The sequence below is a fragment of the Sorex araneus genome, chromosome 5, assembly GCF_027595985.1.
Source record: "Sorex araneus isolate mSorAra2 chromosome 5, mSorAra2.pri, whole genome shotgun sequence".
Taxonomy (NCBI): Eukaryota; Metazoa; Chordata; class Mammalia; order Eulipotyphla; family Soricidae; genus Sorex; species Sorex araneus.
The window spans coordinates 54,618,319-54,644,861 of record NC_073306.1 but is presented as its reverse complement, the minus strand read 5'-3'; the positions used below and the strand labels follow the sequence as shown (position 1 = coordinate 54,644,861).

Sequence of the window (26,543 nt, the reverse complement as noted above, 5' to 3'; positions counted from 1 at the left end):
AGGAAGACTGGAGGCAAGAGAAAAAGAAATTAAAGAAAAAAAGGGGGAAAAAATGAAAAGGCCACAGGGTGGCATAAAAGAGGTCTTTTACAAATGGAACTGAACAATCTCAGAGTTGGCAAAACCTGAAAGCTGTTTCCCTCTCCCAATATGTGGTGGAAGGACGGAGAGGCCCCAGGACCACAGCACTCCCTCCCAGGACAGGCTGGGACAGGAGGGAGAGCAGTCTCTGCCCTGGGCAGTCTGGGCACAGCAGGAAATCACCGATGGCTACTGTCTCCACTTCTCCCTGGCTGGAGTCTGTCCACCTCTCCCACAAGACTGCAGGTCCCAGGAGCATGGGTGTGCTGTCCTCTTGGGGGCTCCTGGGCCTGCTGGAACAAATACCCAGAGAACACATGAGCATCGAGAGGAGAAAAGGAGGCCAGGAGGGACGCCCAACAGGTTGGCAGGGAGGAGGTCCCAAGTTTGAACTCCAATCGCCAACGGTGCCCCCAGAAGCGAGTCAGGAGCAGCCCCTAAACACCACTGGGTGTGACCCCCCAAAATGCAACAGTGAAACTGCATGTAGAATGAGAAGGGGCTGCAAACCGGCTCCTGGTCCTGGCAGGCCATCCACCACCAGAAGGACACTGCAAGGCAGAAGGCAGGCCCAGGGTTGCAGGGATGAAAAAAGCACAGGTGTGGGGGTAGGTCAGGGTCAGGAGGCCGGCAGCAGCTGCCCCTGTGGGAGACACCCCTCAGCTGCACACAGATGGCCGGTGCTGGGGGGAGCCAGGCCAGCCTGCACACAGGGCGGCCTGTCTGTCCACCACCCTCTCTCACTGGGCAGCCTCACTCTCCGGCCGCCCCACCTGCATGCATGGCAGGAGAGGAGCCCGGTCTGCACCACCGAGAGTTCGCACACCCTCTGAAAGCCCTGTAGCTGCTGACGACTGGAACGGCTGGACACCTGCAGCCCGGGTCATGGTCCTGGCATGACGTGCCCCGTGGCCTGGCACCACGCTCCCAGGGAGGGCCTCCTTTCTGTGCCTGGCCTGAGCACATCCTCCTACTTGGTCTCTCCCTGGAGCACTCACTCCCGGAAACTACCTGCTGATGACCTTGTCCCAGGGAAGCAGGGACCTGTCCCGTCCACTCTGGGGAGTCGGGGCTGAACCCATGTCGCTGAAGCGTTAGCAGCCAACGATTCCTGGGCCTCTTCCTGGGGGCTCAGAGCAGGAGCTCACCCCCTCCCATTTCACAGATCTAAAAGTGAGAAATGGAGCATGCAGGATCCAAATGCAGCACTGGGCTGTCACCCAGGGGTGCCGTCAGGACAGGCCACACATCTGTGTGGCACCCTGCGAGGGTCAGGTCCTCGCTGAGCTGTGAGGATGGCAGGGCAGGGCAGGTCAGTGGTCAGCGACAGGGCCTGGCAGCCCTGGCTGGGACAGCCAAAGAGCAGCCAGGTGAGGCTGCCAGGCCCACCGTCCTCTGCCACATCTGCCAGCCACACCAGCACTGCCAGCGTGAGGCGGGCCCCTCAGGTGGGTACGAGGGCAGAGAGCAAGTCTGTGCCAATTTCCCCCAGGAACAGCGCCACATTCTGAAGCTCCCCCACAGGGCTGGGGACGTGGCTGGTAGTAGGAGCACTCGCTGGGCAAGGGGGAGGCCCTGCAGAAATGAAAAGACCACAGTAGGTCAAGCAACTGTTACTTGAGGGCTTTTCCCCATGCTATTTTCTGCACTATCAGATATGGGTCACTGGGAATTACTGCAAAAGGCCGGAGAGCTCAGGGTCAGGGAACTCGGGCTTGGTGCGTAAACCGGCCCTTCCCCACAGCGACAGCGCCGTGGCCTGCTGCTGCCGAGCACTCTGGGCCTGAGCACTGCGGATGGCGGGGAGTGTCCCTGCCTGGGCGGCCTCCCCCGCTCAGAAAGCACCTTCACACCTGCACGTCCCGAGCAGCCCTGTGAGGCACACAGGATCGTCTTGGCTGACAAAGGCCCGAGAGGGAACCCAGAGCTGCACCCCTCAGCTTGGAGCTGTCCCGACTCCCACATTCCTTCCAAGGACACATTCAAGGAGCTGCGCTCAGAGCTGGAGGCAAAAGGGGAAGCACGGGGGCCCAGAGAGCTACCCTTCTTTCTTCAAAGTGGGTTCTGGAAGCGCCCCCTCCGCCAGGAGCTCCACTGGTCGGAAAGGACAGAAAGTGCGCGTGTCAGCAGGAACCACAGGGAAAGATCAGCTCTGGGCACAGAGAAGGGTGGGGAGCAGGGGCTGCACGAGGGAGTTCAAATGTTCCGCAAAGAGGAAGCCAAACTGCAAACCAAGCAGCAAGGAAGTCGAGGGGCCCCGGGGGCAGAGAGCTCCAGGCCTCAGCCAAGGACAGCCGCCCAGCAGGGGAGAAGCAGGAGGTGAGCTCAGCTCCCACCAGAGGAGGATTAGGCTAAAGCCTGCTGGGCAGGCCAGGGTACCCCTGCCAGGCGGAGACAAAGGGTCCACCTAGGAGGTAGAAAAAGGTCAAGTTGTGCTGAGTATGGCCGAGAGCTGAATGTATTAACAAGACACCAGCCATGGCTAAAGCGGCACGGGACATCCAAGGGCCCAAAGCGGTCAGGACTGCGCTGACTCTGGTGACGATGGTCGGTTTCCATTTCTATTTCCAAGGGCTGCACCAACAGCTTCCATCTCTAAGACAGCTCTGAGAGGATCTCGGCGTGTCCCTCTGGTGGGTCGTTCCCTGCAGACAAGCAGGAACCCCTCACCATCCCCACTCCTCATCTCCAACCCACAGGGCTGAGTCCATTCAGGGTCATCAAAGTTCCAAGTGCCCTCCCGTCTGTCCTAGCCACCACGTCACAGGCCTCTCTGGCCAGGTCACTTCTCACAATGGACCTCTGGATTTGCAACCAGTCCTAGGAAAGTTGTTCAGAGAACAAGATGGCTCTGATGACGATGACACCCCACGTGCCATTCAGCTTAAGTCCTTCCAGAAGAGCTGGGAGCCTGAGATGCATGGACTCAGGCTTTTGCAGACGCTTTCTTTCCAAACCTCAAGAGGTCACAATCGCAAAACCAGTTACTTACAAGAAAAATTAAAGACCAATTTCCTGCCTTTTATAGGGTTCTCATAAGCAGGATTCAATTTTAAGAGCAGCCCATAGCCGTAAATGGAACAAACAGAGAGAGCAAGGGTTCTAAGACATAAAAGGAATATAAAAAGAATCTCTGGCTCCTAATGAAACCTCTCAGAAGCAAACCCAAGGCAGATCAGGCATTCCGGGATACACTGATAAAGCACGCAAGCAAGCTAGGTCTCTGTGTTCCCTGGAACACAGGAAAAAGGGCTTCCCAACACCACCCGCTCAAGTCCCAGTCTTGAGTGCCCTTCCACACAGGTGCCCCAGGTCACAAGCAAACTACTTTTGATGGAACGCAGAACCGCCCCCATCTGCGTGCCTGTGCCGTACTGAACTGCAGGGCCCCAGGCCCTGGCTGTCACTAAGTGTCAACAGTCTAACCATGTGTCATGCTCAGACTGCTTCCCTTGGGCTACCCACATAGGTGACCTGGGAAGGGGAAAAAGAAGAGTCTACAATAAGAATCTCCCAGACCACAAGAATCCAAGACACTGCGTACAAAACCACTAATGCAGGGCCAAGGCAGGGGATGCTTCGTCTCCAACTTCAGCAACATGTGATGGCACAAGGAAACTGTTCCCCGTGGTCAGACGGTGCAAGAGGCACCTGTAGGGGTCATTATACTCTCCCGAATGAATTAGGATTTCATTCGGGAAACAGGAAGGACTGGAAAGATACAACAGTGGGTACGGTGCTTGCCTCGCAGGCACTCCATGCCACCCCCAAGCCCTGCCAGGAGTGATTCCTGAGCGCAGAGCCAGGAGTAAGCCCTGAGCATAGCCAGATAAATCTGGGAAGTGGGAGTAAGGACCAGCATTCCAGACACAGTCAGGCTCAGTAAGTGGGAAAAGCAGAGGGTCAGGCTTAAAGAGATACTTTAAAACAGGCATCTCCAGCAAAAAATGCTGTTACTTTATCCAAGTCTTGTTGGAACAAAGCAAAACCAAAGGGGAATTAAAGTCTCTCACCAAGGGCGGGGGCTTGAGATTAATGGACTCTTTAATTTTTGAATTTCCTGAGGTTTATGGCTAATTAGGCCCTTTAGCCATACAGCAATGTGATCAAATTTCAGCAGAACTCAGGGAGCTGCAGTAGGTAGAAGATGGCACTGAAATCACCCCGGAGCCCTGGGGACCGCAGACAAGGTCCGCAGCACTTGCTTCCCGCCTTGATGGGCACTAATGAGGCACTGCTAATTCCCCAAACAATGGCTCAGAGGCCGGCTCAGGGGGCACTGTGTAATCCACTGCGTGTGCTTGGGGAGTGCTGTTCTCACAATTCCACTTAGAATCTCCTCATCTGCTACAAGCACATATACACAGAGGCTCAATAAGTGTACAGAAATGACATGAAGTACAACTGGCAAACACAAATAGGGACAGAAATCTTGATCCTTGTGAACCTCCCAGTGGAAAACAAGGCATCAGCTATAACCATTACTATTATTATTTTGGCCTTGGGGCCACACCCGGCAGTGCTCAGGGCTTAGGCCTAGTGGACCAGGTGTGTTACCCAGAGGTGCAAACCAGGTCAGCTGCGTGTAAGACAAGTGCCTTCCTCTTTCTTCGGCCCCAATTATTGCTTATTAAGTTACAAATTAAATGAGAAAACCCCCAAGGTTGAGAAGGAAGCAATACTCAGCCATCTGTGTTGTAGTGGCATTATGACCAGGAATCACGGTGGCATTGTAATTAGGAAACAACTTGGGATGGTATTTGTCAAGAGATCTGAAAGTGTTCAAACTCTGGCAAAGTTTTATTCTTGGGTGAGCGACAAAAGAATCCCAATAAGGAAACTTTTATCAAAGACCATAATCACAGCGCGCTGTTCGGGAAGCAGCTCACGGCAGAGCACGAGGGGGCCACTGCTGTGCCGATCCTGTCTCAGTTCTGAGAGGCCAGTCGGAAATGACGGTGGCTGTCACCTTGTAAGAAAAACCCTTAGGTGTTATTAATCACCGTAATAGCCTCCTTAAGCGCAGTTTTAGCTTGATCTATGTGTGTGTTTAACTATACAATAACAGAGACATAACTTGGTTATGACTGATACATCTACACCACATTGTTCCCCAAAGCCCACAGAGTTCGTGAGGGTCCACTCTTGCTTACTTTCTGGGTTCAGACCCATGGGTGACACCGAGCCACCCAAGCATCACACAAACATGCTCACTGAGAAGACCTCTGTCCTCTACCTATGCATCCTTGCCCCCAAACACTGGTCTCTTAACTGACTACGTGTGCCTGGTCCAGAATCTCATATAACTGAAGTTACACTGCTGCGCATGGACTTTTCAGGTGGAATTATTTCACTGAATAACATGCATAAATCAGCTCGTTTCCTATTAGTGTTGTACATTAATGCTGTAATGTTTTGTTTACCTACCTACTTCATCTACTGATCATCTTGGCTGCCTCTAAGTTTTAGAGTGAAAGTTATAATGAAGATTAATATATTATTTGAGTGCAGGTTGTTGCGAATTATCAGTTTTCAACTCCTCTGGTAAATCTGAAGAATACAATTGCTGGATCATGCTGAGAGTGTGCATACTTAAGTTTTGTGGCTTTGGTTTTTGGGGGTCTTTTTGGTTTTGAGGCCACACCCGGCAATGCTCAGGGGTTACTCCTGGCCCTGCACTCAGGAATTATTGCTGGCAGTGCTCAGGGTACCATATGGGATGCAGGGGATCGAACCGAGGTTGGCTATGTGTGGGGCAAACACCCTAGCCACTGTACCATCGGTCCGGCCCCTAAACACAGTTTTTTAAGAACCTGCCAAACCTTTCCAGGATAGCCACCACTCGGAATCACAGGCCCGCGGCTCCAGCTGTCCTCCTCATCTGGAACTGTTCGCGTGCTGGAGGCTGGCCATTCCAATAGATGTGGAATAAAAATTCACTGTACAGTTAAATAATCTTTAGAAAATAAGATAAAATTACACGTAGTCTATAAGCAATCCAAAGTCACAAGTATGTATGAAACGAAGATATAAAAAGTGAATTTGGGGGGCTGGAGAGATAGCACAGCGGGTAGGGCGTTTGCCTTGCACGCGGCCGACCCGGGTTCAAATCCCAGCATCCCATATGGTCCCCTGAGCACGGCCAGGAGTAATTCCTGAGTGCAGAGCCAGGAGTAACCCCTGTGCATCGCCAGGTGTGACCCAAAAAGCAAAAAAAAAAAAAAAAAAAAGTGAATTTGGGGCTGGAATGACAGTGGGGCAGGGAGGGCGCTTGCTTTGCATGTGGCCAACCCAGGGCTGACCCCGGCATCCCGTATGCTCCCCCAAACACTGCCAGGAGTGATTCCTGTGTGCAAACCAGAGTAACCCTTAAGCACCACAGGTATGGCTCTAAATAAATAAATAAATAACAAAGTAAAATCCCCAAAAACAAAATTGCTACAAGTTATTTTTTCCTTTTATGATCCAAACTTCCCACAATGAGCTCTTATTAAACAACCAATTTTTACGAGTTGTCTATAAAAATGGCAGGTTCATGTAAAAAAATATTTTCATAATCAAAATGTTTTTAGTAACTTCATGTATTTACAGAGTTCATCCCTATCCTATATTGTTCATGGATTAGCTCGAGTGGGCACCAGTAAGTCCACGGTGAGACTTGTTGTTACTGTTTTTGGCATATCGAGTACACCACGGGGAGCTTGCCAGGCTCTGCCGTGAGGGAGGGATATTCTCGGTAGCTTGCCAGGCTCTCTGAGAGGGATGGAAGAATTGAACCCGGGTCAGCCGTGTGCGAGGCAAATGCCCTCCCTGCCGTGCTATCGCTCCAGCCCTCCCTATCTATATACCACCTACTTTTTGACATATCAAAATACCTCCACCCCAACGTGTGCATACAAGCCAACCAGTCTAAAAGCCTTCAGAATTCTAGATCCATAGTAGAGAAATGTACTTAGATATCTGATAGGCAACACAGCCCACGTGGGCAGGGAGACAGCTCCCAGAACTAAGAGGCATGCTTCTACAAGTGGGAGGCCAAGGCTGTATTCCTCATGCAACACAGACCCCAAACGAGGAGCAACCCCTGAGCATGAATGAGTGTGACCCCAAAACACGAAACTCCGAAAAAAAGAGAAAAAATTCGAGCGGTGAAAGTCAGGCCTGAGTTTCTGAAACACATCCACCCCTCGGTGGCTAGAGCACTTTGCACCACAAATTCAAAAGGCAGAAACCTTTCGCCACACCAGGAAACCTAGGACGCAGAGTCGAACACTGGAGCTTTGTAGGAGGGTGTGGCCGAGTTCGATGGCTACTGGATGTCCCTCCCAGCTCAGTCCAACCTTCCAGTGCCTCCTTTATCTTCAACCAGAACTACTATTCAGCCAGTGGCTGAGAGCTGTTTCTGAACCTTTGTCCAACCAGGGCCCCTGGTCTTGGGCTACAGATCCCCTTTACTCACCTAAGGGCCAGAGACAGTACAGCAGCTAACTGTATACAGCCAACCCGTTTGGTTCCCGGCACCACATACCAATCCGATCCCCACCAGGAGTGATCCCTGTGCCCTACCAGGATTGATCCCTGAGCACTAATGGGCGTGGTCTAAAAGTCAAAACATTTTTTAAATATAAAAAATAAGCCCATCTAGCACATCATCCTCATTTCAGATTAGGGAAATCCAGGCCTGAGAAAGGTAAGTTAGATAACTTCTGATGGGGTCAAGGTGATAGGATAGTGGGCCGGTCTTTGCATGCTACTAACCCAGGTTCCATCCCTAGCACCCCATATGGTCCGCCAGCACTACCGGAAGTGATCCCTGAGCACAGAGCCAGGAGTAAGCTCCACGCACCACCAGGAGTGGCCCAAAGACAACAACAAAATTAATAGTTCCATGATCACACTGGTCACATCTCTAGGGCTTAGGAGCTAGCAGACAGCACAGGCGTAGAAGCAAAGATAGACGCAAACAATGTAATTTCTATTCAACTGCAGACTTAGTTTCCTGATCCACTTTTTTCCCCCTGATAACAGCCAACACCAGACGAATAAGGGAACTACCTCATTAGCCTTCCTTTTTAAGGCCAAGTTTAAATTTCCTCCTGAAGTTCAGGACCCCAGATCATGAGGGGGTGCTGGAGACATGGGGAGTGTGGCAACACCCAACTCACAATGCTGCCCCACAGCGCTCTCCAGGGCGGGTCAGGGCCCTGCAGCCTCCCTCCTCGGAAGGAGCTGTGGTTTCTGCAACAGGATATGAGCAGTGCACAGCTAATTTCCTGGACATTTCATTACGATGCCAGAGCACTTGTATGACCCCACCTAAGCCCAGTCCAGCCTCTTTCTGGCCCCCTCCAAAGTTCACAGAACAAGAACCCATTAGGTCAAGACCCAGAACAGGAGCAGGTGAGATAGGACAGGGGCTAATGTGCTAGTCTTGCAACCAACCCTGGTTCGAATCCCCAGAATGACATTTTGTCTCCTGAGCACAGAGTCGGGAGTAAGCCCTGGTTCTACCTGGTATGCCCCCTCCCCCCCAAAAAACTTCACACCTGTATTATCAAATTCTTTTAAAAGAAATCACAGGGTGCAAAAACATTTGTATACTTTCCCATCCTTTATATAAAAAATGAAAGGAAAACAAAGTTTGCTACACATGGATATTTACAGAAAACTTATTCATAGGGATTTATGCACAATTATTCGTAACATTCAAAAATGCATGTCAGGATATAGCTCAGCAGTGGAGCACCTTTTGACTTGCATGTATGTGTGAAGTCTGGGTTCGATCCCTGGCACCTCACCAAAAAAGATGGGGAGGAGCAAATCTCAGTGACTCCCACGGCAGAATGCAAGCAACACAGTTTAATGTGCAATGCCCTCATGAGCACTGCTAAAGATGCACACACAATGCAGCCAGGAGGGCATGCATTACCAGTCACTGCAACAATCGACAACAGTGAAGGGAGAGGGGAGAGGAATTTTTAAAAAATAAGTAGAGTGAGGAAGCAACTCAAAGTCCACCAACTGGAGCACAGACCGTGGCATGCCTAAACTGTGGAGTCCTACACAGCAGGAAAAAGAATCAACACTTGCAACATGAATGTCCCTCAAACAAAACCAAACCGAAGTGATAAAAGCCACCAATGATGACTGAGTGGTCCCATTTCTGCAAAGTTAAACAAAAAAGGCAAAACCAGTGGCAAAGCAGGTTAGTGGTGTCAAGAGATGGAGCCGCTAAGGGAGGGTGGGATAAGTGCAAAAGGGCACAAGGGAACTTTCCTAAGTAGTAACTATTAATTATGGTGTTTGGTACAGGATTCCCAAAACTCATTAAATTGTGCTCACAATGAACATTCAGCATGTAAAAATATATAAACAAAGACACTCCAGAAATAACAACACTCGTTACCTAGGGATCAAGAATTTCCTCTTTTTCTCTCTTGTCACATTTTTCTAAGCAAGTTTCATTCAATAAAATCTTGCTTCAGATGAAAGGGAAGGAGGAGAAGGAAGAGGACGAAAAGGAGAAGCAGTTTACGTACATGATGAACTACTACTAGCTGTAGGGGAAGATAAAGTCATGCAGCTCTCTGAAACTTTGACAGAACTGGATGAGGTTTAAGCAAAATAAATCAGGGAGGACAAATATTGGATGATCTCACTCACCTGTGGTATACAGATTACCAAAACAAGGGAAGATAGGGCTGGAGAGAACATAGCAGGTAAGGTCTTACATCTAGCAGTCCAGGTTCAATTCCCAGCATCCCATATAGTCCCCCAAAGTCCACCAGGAGTTATTTCTGAGCGCAGTCAGAAGTAAACCCTGAACACCGCAGGGTGTGGACCAAAAGCCATAAATAAATAAAATTTTAAGAGGGAATAGATGGCATCTAAAGATGATAAACCCTTAGAGGAAGGCTGGTGTGGGGTGTGCCTCGTGCAGTGTGGGGTATATGGGGATGGTGGGAGAGAAAAGGGGGACATTGGTGGTGGGAAATGTACGCTGATGGAGGAACACGTGTTGGATCACTGTATGACTGAAACCCAATTGTCAACAGCTTTGTAATGATCTATCTCATGGATATTCAGTAATTTTTTTTTTCTTTTTTGCTTTATGGTCACACCTGACGATGCACAGGGGTCACTCCTGGCGGTGCTCAGGGGACCATATGGGATGCTGGGAATTGAACCCGGGCTGGCCGTATGCAAGGCAAATGCCCTACCCGCTGTGCTATTGCTCCAGCCCCTCAATTAAAAATTTTTTTAAAGTAATGTGGAGTTCCTGCCTATTCAGTTAGCTTAATCAGTTGCTGAATAAATAGCAGTACTCCTACATTAAAATAAAGATGATAAACCCTTAGTCTCGGATTATAAAATTCAAGATTACAGAGAGGGGGGGAGGGGGAGTGGACCAGAAGTACTATCAAGGTAGTGGTGGGGTGTCTTGTACACTTTGGTGGTGTGAGGTGGTGGTAATTTTGTACACTGATACCATAAACATTAACATTATTATCATGTTTTACCTGAAACAGCTTTTAAGAGCTGGGTAAGTTGGGACCTAGGTAAGTTGGGAGAATCAGTACAGCAGGTAGGGTGTCTGCCTTACATGCGGCCGACCCAGGTGGTGTGATCCTTGAGTGCAGAGCCAGGAATAACCCTTCAGCATCACCAGGTGTGGCCCCAAAACAAAGACAACAACAACAACAACAAAAGCTGGGTAAGTGATAAACTTAGAAGACCATGCATACAGGGGTGAGGACCGAACATACAGTCCTCATTATTTTCACTTGCCAAATGTGAGCATTACCTGTTCTAAACTGAGCTGCATTTCGCCCAAAGCCATGCTCCAGGGGAGCATCTGTTTACTGGCTCAGCTGGGGCAGTGTGGTTCAATGCCAGAAGCCTGTTGGGAAGTTCCAGGCCTGAAAAGCTACGGAAAGAGACAGAAATGGAAAGCCTCCAGAAGTAACGGAAGCGAACACAGAGAACCATCCGTCTTTCTCCTTCCACAAGCCAGCACTCCCTGTCCCAGGCCCCCTGCCACCACTTCACATTTGCTGAATGCTAAACTCTATTCCAGGCACTCCGATCCATCCGATCCGTGTTACCTCATTAATAAGGACGACACCATCACAAGCCAGGAAGGTACAGGGCAGGCATTGACCTGCTCCATTAACCTCCCCGGAGTCAGGCCCCGAGAGGCCACTGAAGCCGCCAATGCAGGAGCCAGGCTTTAGCCCCCGGAGTCTGATGTTGGAGAGCAGAGGCAGCATGACCACCCCCACGGTCAGTGCTGGGAGCAAGGCGTGAGAGACGTGTGCTTCCAGTCTCCTGCCCAGAGCAAGAGCCCTGCTGGGACAACGACATCCACACATCAGGGCAGGGGAGGAGGAAGGATGGAGGCGTCTTACTCTCCCTACGCACCCAAGCTACCACCTCGGCCAGGAAGCGGGGAAGAGCCAAGGGACCAGAGAGACGACACAGGGACAAGGTGCTTGCTCTGCATGCAGCTGGTCCAGGCTCAATCTCAGACGCCACATGTGACCTCCAGTACCTGTCAGAGCCCCCCAGCTCACAAGAGCCCGCACTACCAGCTGTGTGCTTTCAGGACTCATGGTAAACCTCCTGACGCTTTCCCACGTGTTTTCTAACCAGCTCAGATACTGTGCCCGGAGCTGGAAGTGCTGTGGAAATGCTCAAACACCGGCCCTCGGGAGGGCTGACCCCCTCCCCACCCCAGGAAGCCCCCGAAGGGTGACGATCACAGCTGAGATTCCAGAGAGGCTGAAGCACCTGCTCTCAGGCAGAATAAAAATGTCACTCCCCAAACCCTCCCTCCTATCAAACTCCGATCAACAAACACCGACTTAAAAGAAAATTATGGGACAAACTCTTAGAAGAATCATGTTTCTCCTCACATCCACCCCCCCATAAAAGAAAAAACAAATCTTGCATGGAGAGTGCGTTAAAATGTATTCATTTTTGGTGGTGGAAAATGTGCACTGGTGGAGGGATGGATGCTCGTGCACTGTCTGACTGAAACACAATCATTCAAGTTTGTAATTGTATCTCACGGTGATCCAATAAAACGTCTTTAAAAAAAATTTTTTTAATTCATTTTTTTCCTCTGGTCTTGTGCCATACCTGGCAGTGCTCAGGGCTTCTTCCTGGCTCTGAGCTCAGGGATCACTCCTAGCAGTGCTCCAGGAGCTACATGTAGGCAAGTGCCCTACCTGCTATACTACCAATCTGGCCCAAGAAACCTTTTCTTTGTGTGCATCAGCGCAGTGAACAGCTCTACCTCATGCGGCAGGTAAAACAGGGCCACAGCCAGGCAGACAGTCCCACCACCGGCGGTTCCCAAGCTGCACATTCAACTGCCTGGAACCAACACTCACAGCACCTCTGGGCCATGTGCCAAAGTGTGGAGCAGAAAGGGTGAGTCGCAGGGAGCACAGTCCCGCCTGTTTCAGCCACCCGTGTGAACATGCATGCCCTTCCCAGAGAAAACCTGACCGTCACATGCCTGCAGCATGGCCAGTCCCGCTGTCCAGATCCTTCTGGCAGTTAGCCCCGGAGTGCATGGGGGACCGCCCAGGAACGCCCCATCTTCTGACACCGCCCCGGCTGCAGTGTGGACCCTTGCTCACAAGCAGTGCTGGGAGCTGCCTGAGGAGGACAGGCCTTTCGGAAGCTCTGCTCAGTCATGCTGCCGCTCTGACTTCACGGGACTGACTGCATCAATGTTCGTTCACTAAGGAATCCTAAAACAAAAGCCAACCTCATTGCTTGTTTCCCATTAGACCCTCAGACTTCAAGTTACCTCAAAGTGCGTATCCACGTATCAGCTTCTCCCTACTTCCCCGACTGACGCTGAAAGCCACTTTTCTACTGTTCCTCTAAATCTGACTTTGTCTTTTGGTTTTTTTCATCTGTCTGTTTTCGGGTGATACCCGGCGGTGCTCAGAGCAGACTCCTGAGTCTGTGCTCAGGGATCACTCCTGCCAGGCTCAGGGGACCATCTGGGATGCCGGGGACTGAACCTGGGTCAGCCAGCCACATGCAAGGCAAACACCCCTAGGTGCTGTACTGTCTCTCTGACCGCCGACCTTGCCATTCCGTTTCACAGAGCTGATACTATGCCTTTCTCTGGTCCCGTTATGTGTTTGTCAGATGTCTAAACACAACTGGCTGATCCTGGGAACCTTTCCCCCTTTCCCCTGGAAACAATGGTTCACTACTTGCTCACTCAGGTTGGGCAGCAACCAAATGACATAGACGTGCGCTGGGAAAGTGCTTAGACCCTCAAGAACTAGACCTTCAGGAGCCAAGTCATAATGTGTGACAAGCAGAGTCAGGCCACAGAAAAGGTGTGATGCAGTGACTTGGGCAAGGAAACCAAGAATCTCCTATCTGTCCAATGACGGGGCAGGCAAAGCAAATTACAATGAGCCTGAGGAAATAACCCTCATTTAAAGTGTTTATGAAGCGCTTATAACAACAAAAATTCTTGTGGAAACAATACAAACACAGCAGCTAGCACTGAACTCAATCACACACAGCAGCTCTGACACATGCCCAGACAAAGGGCCATACGCCAAAGGTCACAGGTGATCAGTTTTCCTCTTCCTTTTTGATCTCCTCCAACTTTTCTGTGATGAACATATTACATTTTCTAACAAGATAAAACAAGCTCCCAAAAGTGTGCAGCCGCAAAGTGGCCGCGATATCTAGTAGCCTTGTTCTCCCTCTTGGAGAACCTGATAAGCTATCAAGAGTCTAGTGCCCACATGGGAGAGCCTTGCAAGCTCCCATAGCGTATTCATATCCCAAACACAGTAAAAGGTATATACAAAAGGTATATACATACCTCTCGGAGAGCCCGGCAAGCTACAGAGAGTATCCCTCTGCATGGCGGAGCCTGGCAAGCTACGCATAGCGTATTCAATATGCCAAAAACAGCAACAATAGGTCTCATTCCCCTGACCCTGAAAGAGCCTCCAATCGTTGGGAAAGACAAATAAGGAGGCTGCTAAAATCTCAGGGCTGAGTGTAATAGAGACGTTACTGGTGCCTGCTCGAGTAAATCGATGAACAACGGGATGACAGTGATACAGTGAACGAGATAAAACACAATAGACTTATTTACAATACTGTCAAGTCCAAGGGGACCCTGAGACAGGGAAGGGGTCAGGCCAGGAGGGGTACTGGAAGAAGCCAGAGAATGAGGCTTCCCAATCCTGTGGAGGCAATTACAGGGGAGCCCGCTCGGCCCTCGACAGGAGCCTGTGTAGGTTTCAATGTGCCTTTTCTACTGACGACAATGGGAGTGGGGCTTTTCATTTCTGGCAATGACTAAGTTTTTTTTCCTTAAAATAAGTTGAAAAGTGAGACGATTTAAAGAAAAAGGGATGAATGGTTCTGGAATAAAGATGAACATGCCCCACTCCCAACCCTAAAAGAACAAAGGCTAAGCCACAAACCAGGCCATTTTTATAAGAAAGCAAGGAGGTCTCTCGGTCTGGTCAGAAGAGAGGGGCAGACCGAGGATGGGGTCAGACAGGAAGGGCCCAAGGCAGGCAGTGAGCCCCTGGTTCCAGAGACAGCACTGAGACCACAAAGAGATGGGGAGAGGCATGAGAGAAAACTGCTTGCCCCCTCAGCCCACACTCCCCTGCCTATCCCTGAGGAACAGATGCTCGGGGGTAAACAGGAAGGGGAACGTGGACATGAGCACGCGAGCACACTGGCGCACGTAGATGATGGATGGATGGATGGATGGATGGGTGGTGGGTGGGTGGATGCAGAGAAGGGAGCTGCTCCAACCGAGAATGTCACGTGTGCTCAGCCTGTTGAGCTCTACAGGCCTCACCATTTTCAATGTACAGTTGGACATTCACTTTTTCCGGTGTCTCTCTAATGTACATCACATCTCCTATGGACCTGCCATTGCAAGAGGACCAGAGGACTTGAAGAGGACCAGTCCCTACCAGCTTCCTGGGGGACTGGAATACACCCACCACGAAGCTCTCTCACACGGTCATGTGAAAAGTGCAGACGCACTTCTACACTTTATGCATCACAGGGAAACCATGTTCAAAGATGCATTTTCTTCTTCATTATTTTTGTTTGTTTGTTTGTTTTAGTTTTGGGGCCACATTCAGCAGTGCTCAGGGCTTACTCCGGGCTCCGCATTCAGGCATCAATCCAGGCAGTGCTCAGGGGGCCATATGGATTGCTGGGGATTGAACCCACTGTACTATATCTCTGGCCCCAAAGATCCATTTTCAAATAGGCCCAAGTTTACTACAATTAAAGAGACAACAGACTGTCCAAGAGGGTAGAGTCCAGATTCTGAAATGCACACAACCCAGATGCAGGCATGACTTACTCTTGGGTCATAACAAGCTACAGTACCATGTGAGCGATAAAATCACATGACATGGCAGAGATTAAAGACAAAGGCTTTAATTTTAAAGTTTCAGCCTTACATTTATCAACAATTTACATAAAGTAATTATACCCCTAATTCATGGGACCCTGTACTGAGAATTCTGGGAATGACATAGAATGATGGATGTGTGAAGCAACAAGCAGCAAGTGTAGCATCTTTCCTTATTAACTAAGTGCCTGTTGATTCAGAACCGACTCTACTGGTTCCATCACCTGAGGCTTGGAAATTACTTTTTCCCTTTCCTTGGACAGTGACATGCAAATCACTTCAACTCCTAGAGCTTTATCAGCTAATCCTATGCCTCAGAGGATGCTGGAAGGACTCAAGTCCCTTAAAGCACTCGCAGCAGTATGTGCTACACCAGTGCCCAGGACCTCCTCTGGGTCTATCTTCTGCCATCAGCCACATTACGGAAGGGCCTTGCTGCTGTGGCCAGAGCAACCTGGTAACTGTCTGTCATTTCAAGAGAATCTTCCTCAGCAGTCAGTATGCACCAGGTAATAAGGAATCAAGACAGAAGCAGGATCCTGAGGAAACTCTGGCTATTTCTGAGGGTTCTCCGTCTGAGACCCAACAAGCTTGGAAATCGGATTCCAGCCACAGGAGAGAAGGCCAACAGGGCCAGTTTTATGGTACACAAAAGAATATGAGAATTCTGGCTGGCAGTTAAACATCTCCAGAAGTTATCTGTTTAAAAAGTCCCCACCTTTGAAACAGGCAGGTTGGACCCACACCCTGGTGTTCATACTGTACTGTAGTGCCAGAGACTGAATTAGGGTTAGCAGGATGCGAGGTGACCCGCGGCAAACACCTTAACCCTTATACTATCTCAGCAGCCTAGAACTTCTTTCTGTAAAGAAAGGGATGAGGAGATCAGAGTGGTTAAGAAAATGTTATGAGGGGCCAAGTTCATCCTCAGAACTGCATGGCCTCCCAAACATGGCCGGGGTAGCACCATTGGAAAGGCCTCCCCAAAACAACTCCAAAATTTGGGAGGAAAGAATGACGAAGAGCGGCTGAGGATGTGCCTAGAGATAATGTATTCCTTCACATATGAGATGTGTATGAACCCTGGCCTAATTTTTTTAATTTAAAAAAAAGAAGAAAAAATAAAAAGTGAAGCCAGGACTTATTTCCCAGGAACATCACCTAATCAGACCAGAGGAAAAGCCAGAGGCTGCCATGCACAGTAGCTCCCCTGGATAGCTGTCACCCAGACCCGCATTCTCAGCAGCGTCACCTCAGGAAGCATCTATGGCTCGATCTTTGGGTTCAAGATCTGGGTGTGCCAGGTGAGTGACACACACACACACACACACACACACACACACACACACGCACACGCACATGCACACGTACACATACATGCAGGCCAGGGAGAGGGCTTAAAGAGCTGGAGACAAGCAACAGCATTGCATGACCCCCAAGCACTGCCAGGAATGGAATACATGTTATCTCTAACCACATCCTCTACCAGGGTGCCCACGAGTGACCCCAGTACTGAGATAGGAATAGTCTGAGTGTGGCCCCCAAACCAAAACAAAACGCATAATATACAGTACTTTCCCCTGTCCTTACAAATGACACCCTTGGATCAACCTCCAGCGTGTACTAACATCAAAACTTAGGGACCAGGGCTGAGTCAGCGACCACCTCTGTCCCTAATGAGCTATGAGACTTGTACAAAGCTATGAGACTTTAAAACCTGCAGACCTCCACTGCCTCATCTGCAAGTGGTCTGGGACATAACCAGGGCTAGAGTGAGGGTGACAAGCTGTGTCTGGCCAAGGCCAAGTTCTCGAGCATGACCCGTCCTTCATGCTGGTCAACAGAGGCCTGCTCAGCTTTAAGGAGAGGCCCCGGAGCAAGCACCTGACCTGGGAAGGCCACGATCTCAGTATGATGATCCTGTCCTGTCCGCATTTTAGACTTAAGGATACCTTAATACGGAGACTTTCAGATTCAATTTCATTTTCTTCCATGTGAAAGTGCTAATCTGCATCACAAATGATGAAATTCCTGCAGATCATAAGCCTGTATCAAGTGCCAATCTTTGAGGCCTGAACTGCACTTCATGAATATTATTTAATCCTCTCAACCTACCCTGCGAAGAGGAAGATTTTATGTCCACTTTACTGACCAGGAAGTTGAGGCTCAGAGAAATCAGGCAACTAGCATATTCTTACCCAGTTCCTAAGCAGCCATGAGGGACTGATCCAGGAATCCCACTCCAATATCCTCGACCAGATGCCTTTCCACAACTGGTACCTCCACATTTTCCATTAACTTGCCTACTTCTTATACTCCGAAGCCCCCAAATTCTATATGCTTAAAATTAAATAGGTACCCTAAAACTTAAACCCCTTATGAACATTTCACAAGGGCAACAATGATTAGTAAAAGCTGAGAGGATCTCTGAAAAACTACCTTCAGAAAAAAAAAAGATAAAAAAAATTAAGCATTCTTGGGGAACAGGTGGCCTTTGAGGGTGGCGGAAGGGAGACTGAAGAGGGGAGGGGAAGGTTAACAGGCCTCAGCGGTAGGCACCATGCCCCGCTCCCTTTAAGGTTCTGGCGACCAAATGTTAGCTGGTACTCCAGGGTTGGCCGCTCATGCCAGAGAGGGGAAAGTAAGCCATTTTCCAGAAGTGACTTTTATTATAACCCGGATCACCAAGGTACCATTTCAAACAACTAATTCCAGAGAGGCAGGTGCAAGGTCTGCAGAGCCTGTAACTAGCAAAGTTCCCAGGCACTCGAGGGAAGCAGTGCAGCCCCGGGACACAACACAGCAGTCCAGAGTCCAGGAGCCTTCCAATAAGAAGCAGAGACTTCCACATGAGCATCCCTCTTGTTAGGAACCTAGTGACACTAAAAACGTCAATAATAATAGTGAAGATTACCGTCACACAGCTCTGTGTGAGAACCAGGGCTAGGCCCATACCCAGGCCCCGTGACCATGTACTGACCACGAAGCTCCCAGGCAAACAACTGACCAGTGGAGAAGCCAAGCCCTCGGAAACACAAAGCCAGAGCCGAGAGAGTCCAGAAAAGTTCCTTCAGGGGCCACGGGGCCCAGCCAGACCAGCCTCTGCACCAGGAAAGGCAACCAGCAGGGGTGCAAAACATCCCCTCAGCTCTACGCACAAAACTACAAGCAGGAAGTCCACGCTTGTGAAACCAGATCCCACCTCAGGGCGAAACCTGGAGACTGAGGATGGAACTGAGGATCAGATAGACTGATGGACAAACAGAAGGATGGACAAGCCTGAACAGCCACATCAGATGCGTCAAGCCCAGGGCTGAACTCCCCCGTCGGTCTGTCGGTCTGCCTGTCTACCCGCAGGGCCTGGCCGAGAGGGAGAAGGGAAGGGGTGGCAACACGATGCCAACAGGAAGCTACTTGAGATCCACTTCCTCAGCAGAGAGTACGTGCACAGGCATCGCTTCAGAGCCTTATTTTCATTCGTTATTTCACTTGGCAAATTAACGAGTCCTCTGCCTGAGTCTTCTGACAGAAACCCGAGACAGGAAATCCACGGTGGTTTCGGGGCAGAGCCCAAGGCAGAGGGGTCCTGTTGAGTTCAGGCAAGAAGAGGAAGCGTCACAAGCTCGGCAGTGGGTGGAGAAGTTCAGGGTCTGAGCCAGTGTGGTAAGAGCTCCACGGCCATAACACACTGGGCTGTGAGCCCTTGAGATGGCCAACAGATTGGGCAAGGGACTCTCCCTCTGCGGTCTCGCGAGCCTGGCTGGCACCCCTCACTTCCAGGCCAGTGGGACAGCTCAATGAAACACCAACCGTCCGCAAGAATAAAATACCTGCAAGAATGGCCAACACCCATGGTGCACTGACAAAGTGCCTGGCATCAGGGCTGGAGAGATAGCACAGTGGGGAGGGCACTTGCCTTGCACACGGCCAATCCGCATTCAATTCCTGGCACCACATGTGGTCCCTAAGCACCTCCAGGAGTGAGTCCGGATTGTGGAGCTAGGAGTAAGCCCTAAGCATTGCCAAGTGTGGTCCCTCCAAAAGAAATAAAATTTTAAAAAAAGAAAAAATAATAAAATTTTAGAAAACCAAGCACCTGGCACCACCCCCACTTCGCGCATATACACTCACTCAAGCCTCACAACACCCTCTCGTGATCGGGTGCGGGGCTCACTCACTCCAGGAGCTTCGGCCTTGAAAGAAGTCATCAGAGCCAGAAGTTTTATCACTAGAAAGTCACAGCAGACCAAAGCAGACAGCTCCTTTTCAGTTTCCCAGAGAAGCTGGAAATGTGGGCTGGAACAGAAGGAAGCAGGAAAAGGGGAAGAGCAGCAGTCCTCCATCCCTCCCACCCCAAATCTGGTTGCGCTCTGACATTCTGCCACTCTGGTCCCACATTCATGCTACACGGGAGGCCACGGGAACCACAGATGCACCTGTTCCCACGTTCCCACCTGATTCCTCCACCGAACTATTTTGGACAGTGCCAGGATTGAACCCAAGGAGCTACCCAAGGGTCCCCAGGACCTCCCCCGACCCCCCCCCCCAACTGCCCCATTTAAGCTTAAGATTCTTAATTTTGTGCTTACATGCTACTGCTCCACACCTACCCCCCTTAAGACTCTAATTCTTACAGACCTCTCTGGGAGCATGCTGGCATCAGTTTGATACGAGGGAGTGAAACACTAGTGGCGGGAGCATGTAGGGTCCAGAGCTCAAGCCTCAGTCTCCTTGTCTGCGTTAAGCGGGCATCACAGGGTCACTTGGGTACTGAAGAGTTGGTGACAGTCCCTGCAGATCTCAGGAGGCTGTGTGTCCTGGAAATTCCCCTGCCCAGAGCCCCGTCAAGTCCAAGCTGAGAACATAGGGCCGGCCTGCAGACACAGACCGGCTGGGCAGGCAGCGGGTCACGGGGCGAGGGTGGAAATCCCCGGCAGAAGCACCACCCCAGCACCACTATCTAGGATTCATTTTGTTTGTTTGTTTGTTTTTTGTTTTGGGGGCCATATTCAAGTGGTTCTCGGGACTTATTCCTGTTTCTGTGCTTCAGGGATCGTTCCCGGAGGTGCCCAGGAGACCACATAGAGTGCCAGGGATAAACCCAGATCAGCCATGTGTAAATAAAGCAAGTACTGTGCTATCTCTCCAGTCCCACCACTACGCAGGATTTAGACAGCAAAAACAGTCTGAACTACTGCCCCGTGGGAAAGCCCCGGTGATCCCTGGCCGCACTCTGCCTTCCTTTCTCTTACCCCGCTGGCATTCCCACACCAATGGCGGCAGTGGGGCAGACTGGCCTCGCAGCTGATGCCTGGGAAGGCTCCACGCCCACCTCTTTAACCTCATGGGTCCTTCCCGCACACCCTGGACAGGTGACTCTTCCTAAAATACCACCGTGGTGCCAGCCCATCCCATCTCCACCTACCCCCTCACCTACCCTACCCTGACTGGCTCCACAGCACAAAGAGCAAACTTCAGCTCCAACTCCAACATCACTAAGCGATTCGGGCACACGGTGGTGCACGGGGCCTCACTCCCAAGACACGGCATCCCACCATCTCCGTTCCACGGCTGGTCCCTAGCTCCCAAGACTGATGCGGCACCCCATCCACCCCCTTCCCTGGGCAAGGTCTCCTCAGGCGCTGCCTCCAGGCCAACTGTGGAATGCCAGCCACACACATGCGTGGCCCTTGTTCGGTCTTTTCTGACGACTTCCTTCCTATCACACTGGAATTCGTAGCTTCACTGGCCTCCCTTCCCCTGTGCGAGGACAGAGATTATAGCTTTTGTGACCCTTAGTCATTTCTTAATCAGGGACTTTGTGGACCCTGTGGGCTCCAAGGTTGTTCCAAGGGGCCCACAGGTAAAAATCACATAAATGGGGGGTCCTGGTTTGAAATCAGGAGGCCAACCAGTAAGGCGGGGGAAGGAAATAAGGTTGGAAAGAGTAACGGTCAGAAAAAAGATGAAAAAAAAAAAAGAATGAAGATAAATACTAATCATGGCTATGACTTGTATGTCAAGTACTATGTCACAAATTCCTTTACGCCTTCTTTCCCATCACCCCACCAGATAATGAGATGAGGCCCAGGGAGCGTAGGATACATGCTTAAGGGCAGATGGACTCCAACCCAGGTCCATATTTTGAGCAGCCAGATGACTCTTCCTAATACACCAACTCGTCCCACCTCTACCTACCTCTCAGACCAATCAGAGACCTCTCTGGGTTCTCACCAATCATTGCCCTTATGCTCCAGAAGCACCTCTAAATGCCAGGCATAAGGCAGGGGGCAGTGGCAAAGTGACAGGGTTCAATGCCCCATCCCCAGTCCTGCCCTCTCCCAAACCTAGACGAGCTTAGGAACTCTCAGTTCATAAGAGACTCTGCCAGGCACAGACAAGGCATGAGATATGGCATCTGGTCTGGGCAATGTGTGGAGCCCCAAACACAGAGAAGCCTGTCTTTTTGTGGGCAAATAGAGCTGTAGGCTCTATTAGGGACATTCTTCATTCAAGGTGTTGGCCAAAGGCAAAGAAACTGCAAATAACCCTGCAGCAGACACGAAGAGCAAAGGGTTTAGCTTCGGAGTCAGGAAACCCAGTTCTTCCACTTAGCAGCTACAGTGGAACTAAGCATGTACCCCAGTGAGAATAGTGATAACTGTAGTATTGACATAATTATGTGCCAGGTGCTGCTCAAAGCACTTGACGTGTATTACCTCCCCTAATCCTCACAAAGGCCTTAGGAGGAAGTACTGTTGTTACCCCAAGGCAGCAAGGCTCTGAAGGCCTAACTTCTTGGGCAGTGTGGCTTGCTTCCCTCCCTGTGTGGCCTGCTCAGCTCCCTGGACAGGCTGTCTGGAGTGTTCAAGAGACTAAAGCTCCCGGCAGAGTGCATGGCACATGGCTGATGCCCCTTAAAGTCCAAAGCCCGCCACAGACAACATCTGTGGACAGTCAAGTTTAGAAATGGCACTGCTGGGCCAAAGAAGTGGCTCAGCCATAGAGAGCTTAACTTATCTGTGTGAGGCCCTGGGTTCAAAACCTGACCGAATCTGGCCCTGCTCGAGCTGCTCCCGAGGTAAGTCACCCTGCGATGCCACCCTCCCTCCCACTGGGGGACGCGGTTGCAGGAGAATGGGGGAAAGAGTCTCAGTGCTCCCTGAGACCCAGCACGTGCAGCAAAGGCGGCAGGAGCCTCAGCCTCCGTGGCCCGGGACCACAGGAGAGGCTCCTCAGTCCAGGTGGCAGCCCAGATGAGCTTGCGACCCTCACAGGCTGCCTGCCTGGGGGCGGGCTTCTGACGTGGCCGTGGAGACAAGCACAGCACACGTCCAAATGTCAGGGAGGAAGCGGGCACGAGTGCCGACTGTCTCTCGGGCCATATCACACACGGCTTCTCCACCTTGGACGCTAGGGAAAGTGACACCCGCCCCCGAGCCCCACCCACGAGCTGTGCTCCGGCTAGCGGTGAGAGCTGACCCAATGTCCATGCAGGCAGGGCAGCAGAGAGAGGCTGAGCTGCTGCGGCAGCGGCTCTGCCTGCCGGAGGCAGCCCCGGCCTGGGAAGCGGGAATCTCCAAAGTAAGCCTGCCCAGTCACCAGGACTTCCCTCATCTGTCCTTATTCCTTCCCTATGGAATGTGAAAGAAGTTATTAATAGGAATATTTGCTTTCCAGCGTATGCGTTCTCGAACCTTAATCTCAAACAACTGATTACTTCTTTCCTGAGCATTCCACAAAGAGCAGCCGGCTGGGTTTAGATGAGCAGGTTGTATGATACACATGAGGGGTCAGAGCTAAGTACCTCACCCACACCAGGAGACCAGACAAGACACAGGAGAACCAGCCATACTGTTTTACCTTGCAACAATATTACAACTTCTGCCATCAGCCTCTAACAAAATCATCTATGAATTAGAGGGCACAGCCAGTAGGGTACCTCCCCAGCCCTTTATTGCTACAAGGTACAGTACCAGAATCCTAATTTTTTTTCCAAGTGTTTGGGCCACACTTGGTAATGCTCAGGGGTCACTTCTGGCAGTGCTCAGGGGACTATGTGGGATGCCCAGGACGGAGCCTGGGATAGCCGCATGCAAAGCAAGTGCCCTACCCTCTACACTCTCTCTCCGGCCTCAGAATTCTAACTCTTAAGATGGAAGAAAATTCCCAAGTTAGAAACTTTCCTAACAGCTATGTTAGGAAAAGTATGTTGGAACTAAAGTACTGAAGACGGGATAAGATTATTACCTGATAAGAAATGCAAATAATTCCATTTTTAATCAGTGCCAGTTGCCCATGCCTGGGGAAGGGAGGTGCATACCCAGAGGCTCAGTGGCTGCTCCTGACTCTGGCTGAGTTCAGGGGTTATCCCTGGTGGCGCTCTGTGGATCCAATGGCAGTGCCTGGGGTGGAACTTGCTTGGTGACATGCAAGGCAAGCAAGGGCCTTACCTCCTGTACTATTTCTCCAACCCAATGCATTCTTAATTTATATCATCAATATTCGTGAAATTTACCCCTATAATTTTCAATCCCAAACCACTATTTCCATCAATGGGTGATAGATCTAGCTGTTCCCTTTTCACCCATTAAATACACTATAACCCGCCCTTTTCCCAACGCATTTGCCAATGAGTTAAGAACCCACGCCAGTACTGCCCTCCTCCCAGGGCTTACGCTGGTCTAACACATCCAAACTGTCTGACGAGAAGCACTCACAACTAATGTGAAAAACGACTGACTACTAAGAGGGGACTACCGAGATGAGTACAAAATCCAAGTGTCGTTGAGTTCATGGGCAGGACACGTCCCGTAAGAGAACACTCCAGGCCATCTCCTTCCCGGCCAGGTGCTGCTCTAGGTGAGGGCCAGTCGAGGAGAGAAGAGAAGCGCCGGGCTCCGGCCCACATTGCCCATGCCCGCCGCACTGGGACAGTTCACCCCACCAGCTCGCCTAGGCAAAGGGCCTCCCAGGACTGCAGACAATAAGAAGCTGCCATGTCTGGGTACCCCATTATCATGCCTTGTAAACACTGTCACTGACACCTGACACAAAGCAGCCTGGGACAAGCTTAGGGTCCGCTGGACATCCTTCCAGGGGAACACTCCAAAGCACCCCAACCCCTGCACCCTCCACTCCCCCCCAACGGGGACAGCAACTGCCCAGAAGGCTCCTGTGAGCTCACTGGCGTCAGACAGGGCAGGCAGCATGCAGGGCGCCTTCTCAAGAAACGCAAGCCCTTCTCTCCTACCGCGGTTCTTTCCGACCATCCACATAGGACGTGAATGCAGGACTCTCCTGGGTCACTTCCTCTTCCTACCCCGTGGGGAAGATCGGGCACCAAGGGATCAAGGCAAGGCACCTCTCCCTGGCAGACTTGGAGCAATCCCTTCGGCCCAGCCACCTCCCTCCCCCTAAGAGTATATTTAAAAACTTGAGTTCCCTTTCAAGTCCTCACCCCAAGCTGCCTTTGAGAAGTCCTTCCCCTTCCAGGAACCAGGTCAACCCCCCCCCCCCCCCACCCCATGCAGTCAGTTCTCTCCAGAAGCTGCTCAGCTGCTTTAAATCAATACACAGAGAGGCACCCGGGAAAGAACTTTGCAAGCCGGAATTAGTCACCCTCCTTCCGGGCAACATCCCTTCATTAAACAAGGAACCCAGATCCTCCAAACCCCGGCGGCCCAAAGTCCACACACCAGCATCTGCGGCGCTGGGCACTGGGTGGAGGGCCTCACTTCACCCTCCAGGGCTCCCTGGCCCTTGCAACCTGAGAGGTCTACGGGGCAGAAGGTTCCAAAGTGGAGGAGGCAGGACAGGGGGAGGCTGGGGTGGGGTCCGGTATGGGGGTCCCCTGGACCACCCCTCCGACTCCCCGAGAGCCCCGGGGAGCGCAGGCCAGGCGGGGGTGGGGGGTGCAGGTGCCGGCTCACCTGATCCGCGGCACATCCTCCATAATCAGCAGTTCCGACCCTCACCAGCTGACAGTTCAGGGGAAAAGGGAGGCTGCGCCTGTTCATCGTGCCCGGGCCAGATGTTGGACTCGGGGCCTAGTGCCCCCGCGCCCAGAGGCGTGAGGCCACACAGGGCCCGATTGTGCGCTCATCCCGGGGCCGCCGCGCGCGGGTCCCCACCCTCAGCCCCGGGGCGGGGGCGCGGGCGGGCGGCGCTGCCTTCCGGGCACACGGGGCCGGCCCGGCTGGGGGGACCACCCTGCCCCGCACCCCGCCCGCGCCCCGGGCCGCCACGGCCACCGCCGCGGGGTGCACCGGCCGAGGGCAGCGGGCAGGCCCCGCGGAGCCGTGAGCAGTGCGGGGAGAGGGGCGCCGGGGGAGGGGTCCGCGCCGGGGCAGGGCGCGGGGACGGAGCATTCCGGCCGGAGCCCGGGGCAGGCCTGGCCTGGACCGCGGGGCGGGGAGCCCGGGAGCGAGGAACGCGGCCTAGCAGGACCGGGGGCCCCAGCCGGGTCCTGGGGGGGAGGCAGGGGCACCCACGCCTGGCGCCCGGAGGGGACGCGGGGGCCGGCGCGGCGCGGGCGGGGGCCGGGGAGGGGCAGCCGGGCGAGGAGGGCAGGGATGCAGCCCACCTGGGCGCCCGGACCCCGCCCCGCCCCCACCCGCGGGAAGCCCCGGCGGGGGGCGCCCGGGGCCGGGCCCGGGGGTCCGGGGGCGGCGGCCCTTACCATGGTGGCGGCGGCGGCGGCGGCGGTCCCGGTCCCGGCGTCTGTGGCTCTTCCCCCCCCGCAGCTCGGCCCGGCGCTTCCACTTCCCCCGGTGCCCAGGAGTGAACATCCGGGTCAGCGCCCCCCTCCCCCCGCGCCGGGCCGCCGCCACCTTCCTTCCCCGCCCCGGCCGGGCCCGGCCCGCCCCGCACGCAGCCCGCGCTCGGCCAATGAACGCGCGCCGCCGCGGCCATCGCCAAGTATGGAGCGCGGCGCGGGGGGCGGGCCCGGAGGGGAGGGGCCTCACGGGGGCGGGCCCGGTGGCGCGGGGCGGGGCCTCGCGGGGGCGGGGTCTGTGGGCGG

At 52.3% G+C, this 26,543-nt stretch overlaps 1 protein-coding gene across 2 annotated transcripts in view; it reads right to left on the bottom strand.

Annotated features, from left to right (window-relative positions):
* The window catches only part of CAPZB (capping actin protein of muscle Z-line subunit beta), a 105,430-nt gene extending 79,087 nt beyond the window's left edge, over positions 1-26,343 (bottom strand). For both annotated transcript variants that reach the window (XM_055137530.1, XM_055137531.1), the window contains exon 1: positions 26,202-26,343. In XM_055137530.1, the coding sequence (XP_054993505.1) occupies positions 26,202-26,204 (3 nt within the window). In that variant the 5' untranslated portion in view covers positions 26,205-26,343. The remainder of the gene's footprint in view (positions 1-26,201) is intronic.
* Positions 26,344-26,543: the final 200 nt, after the last annotated feature.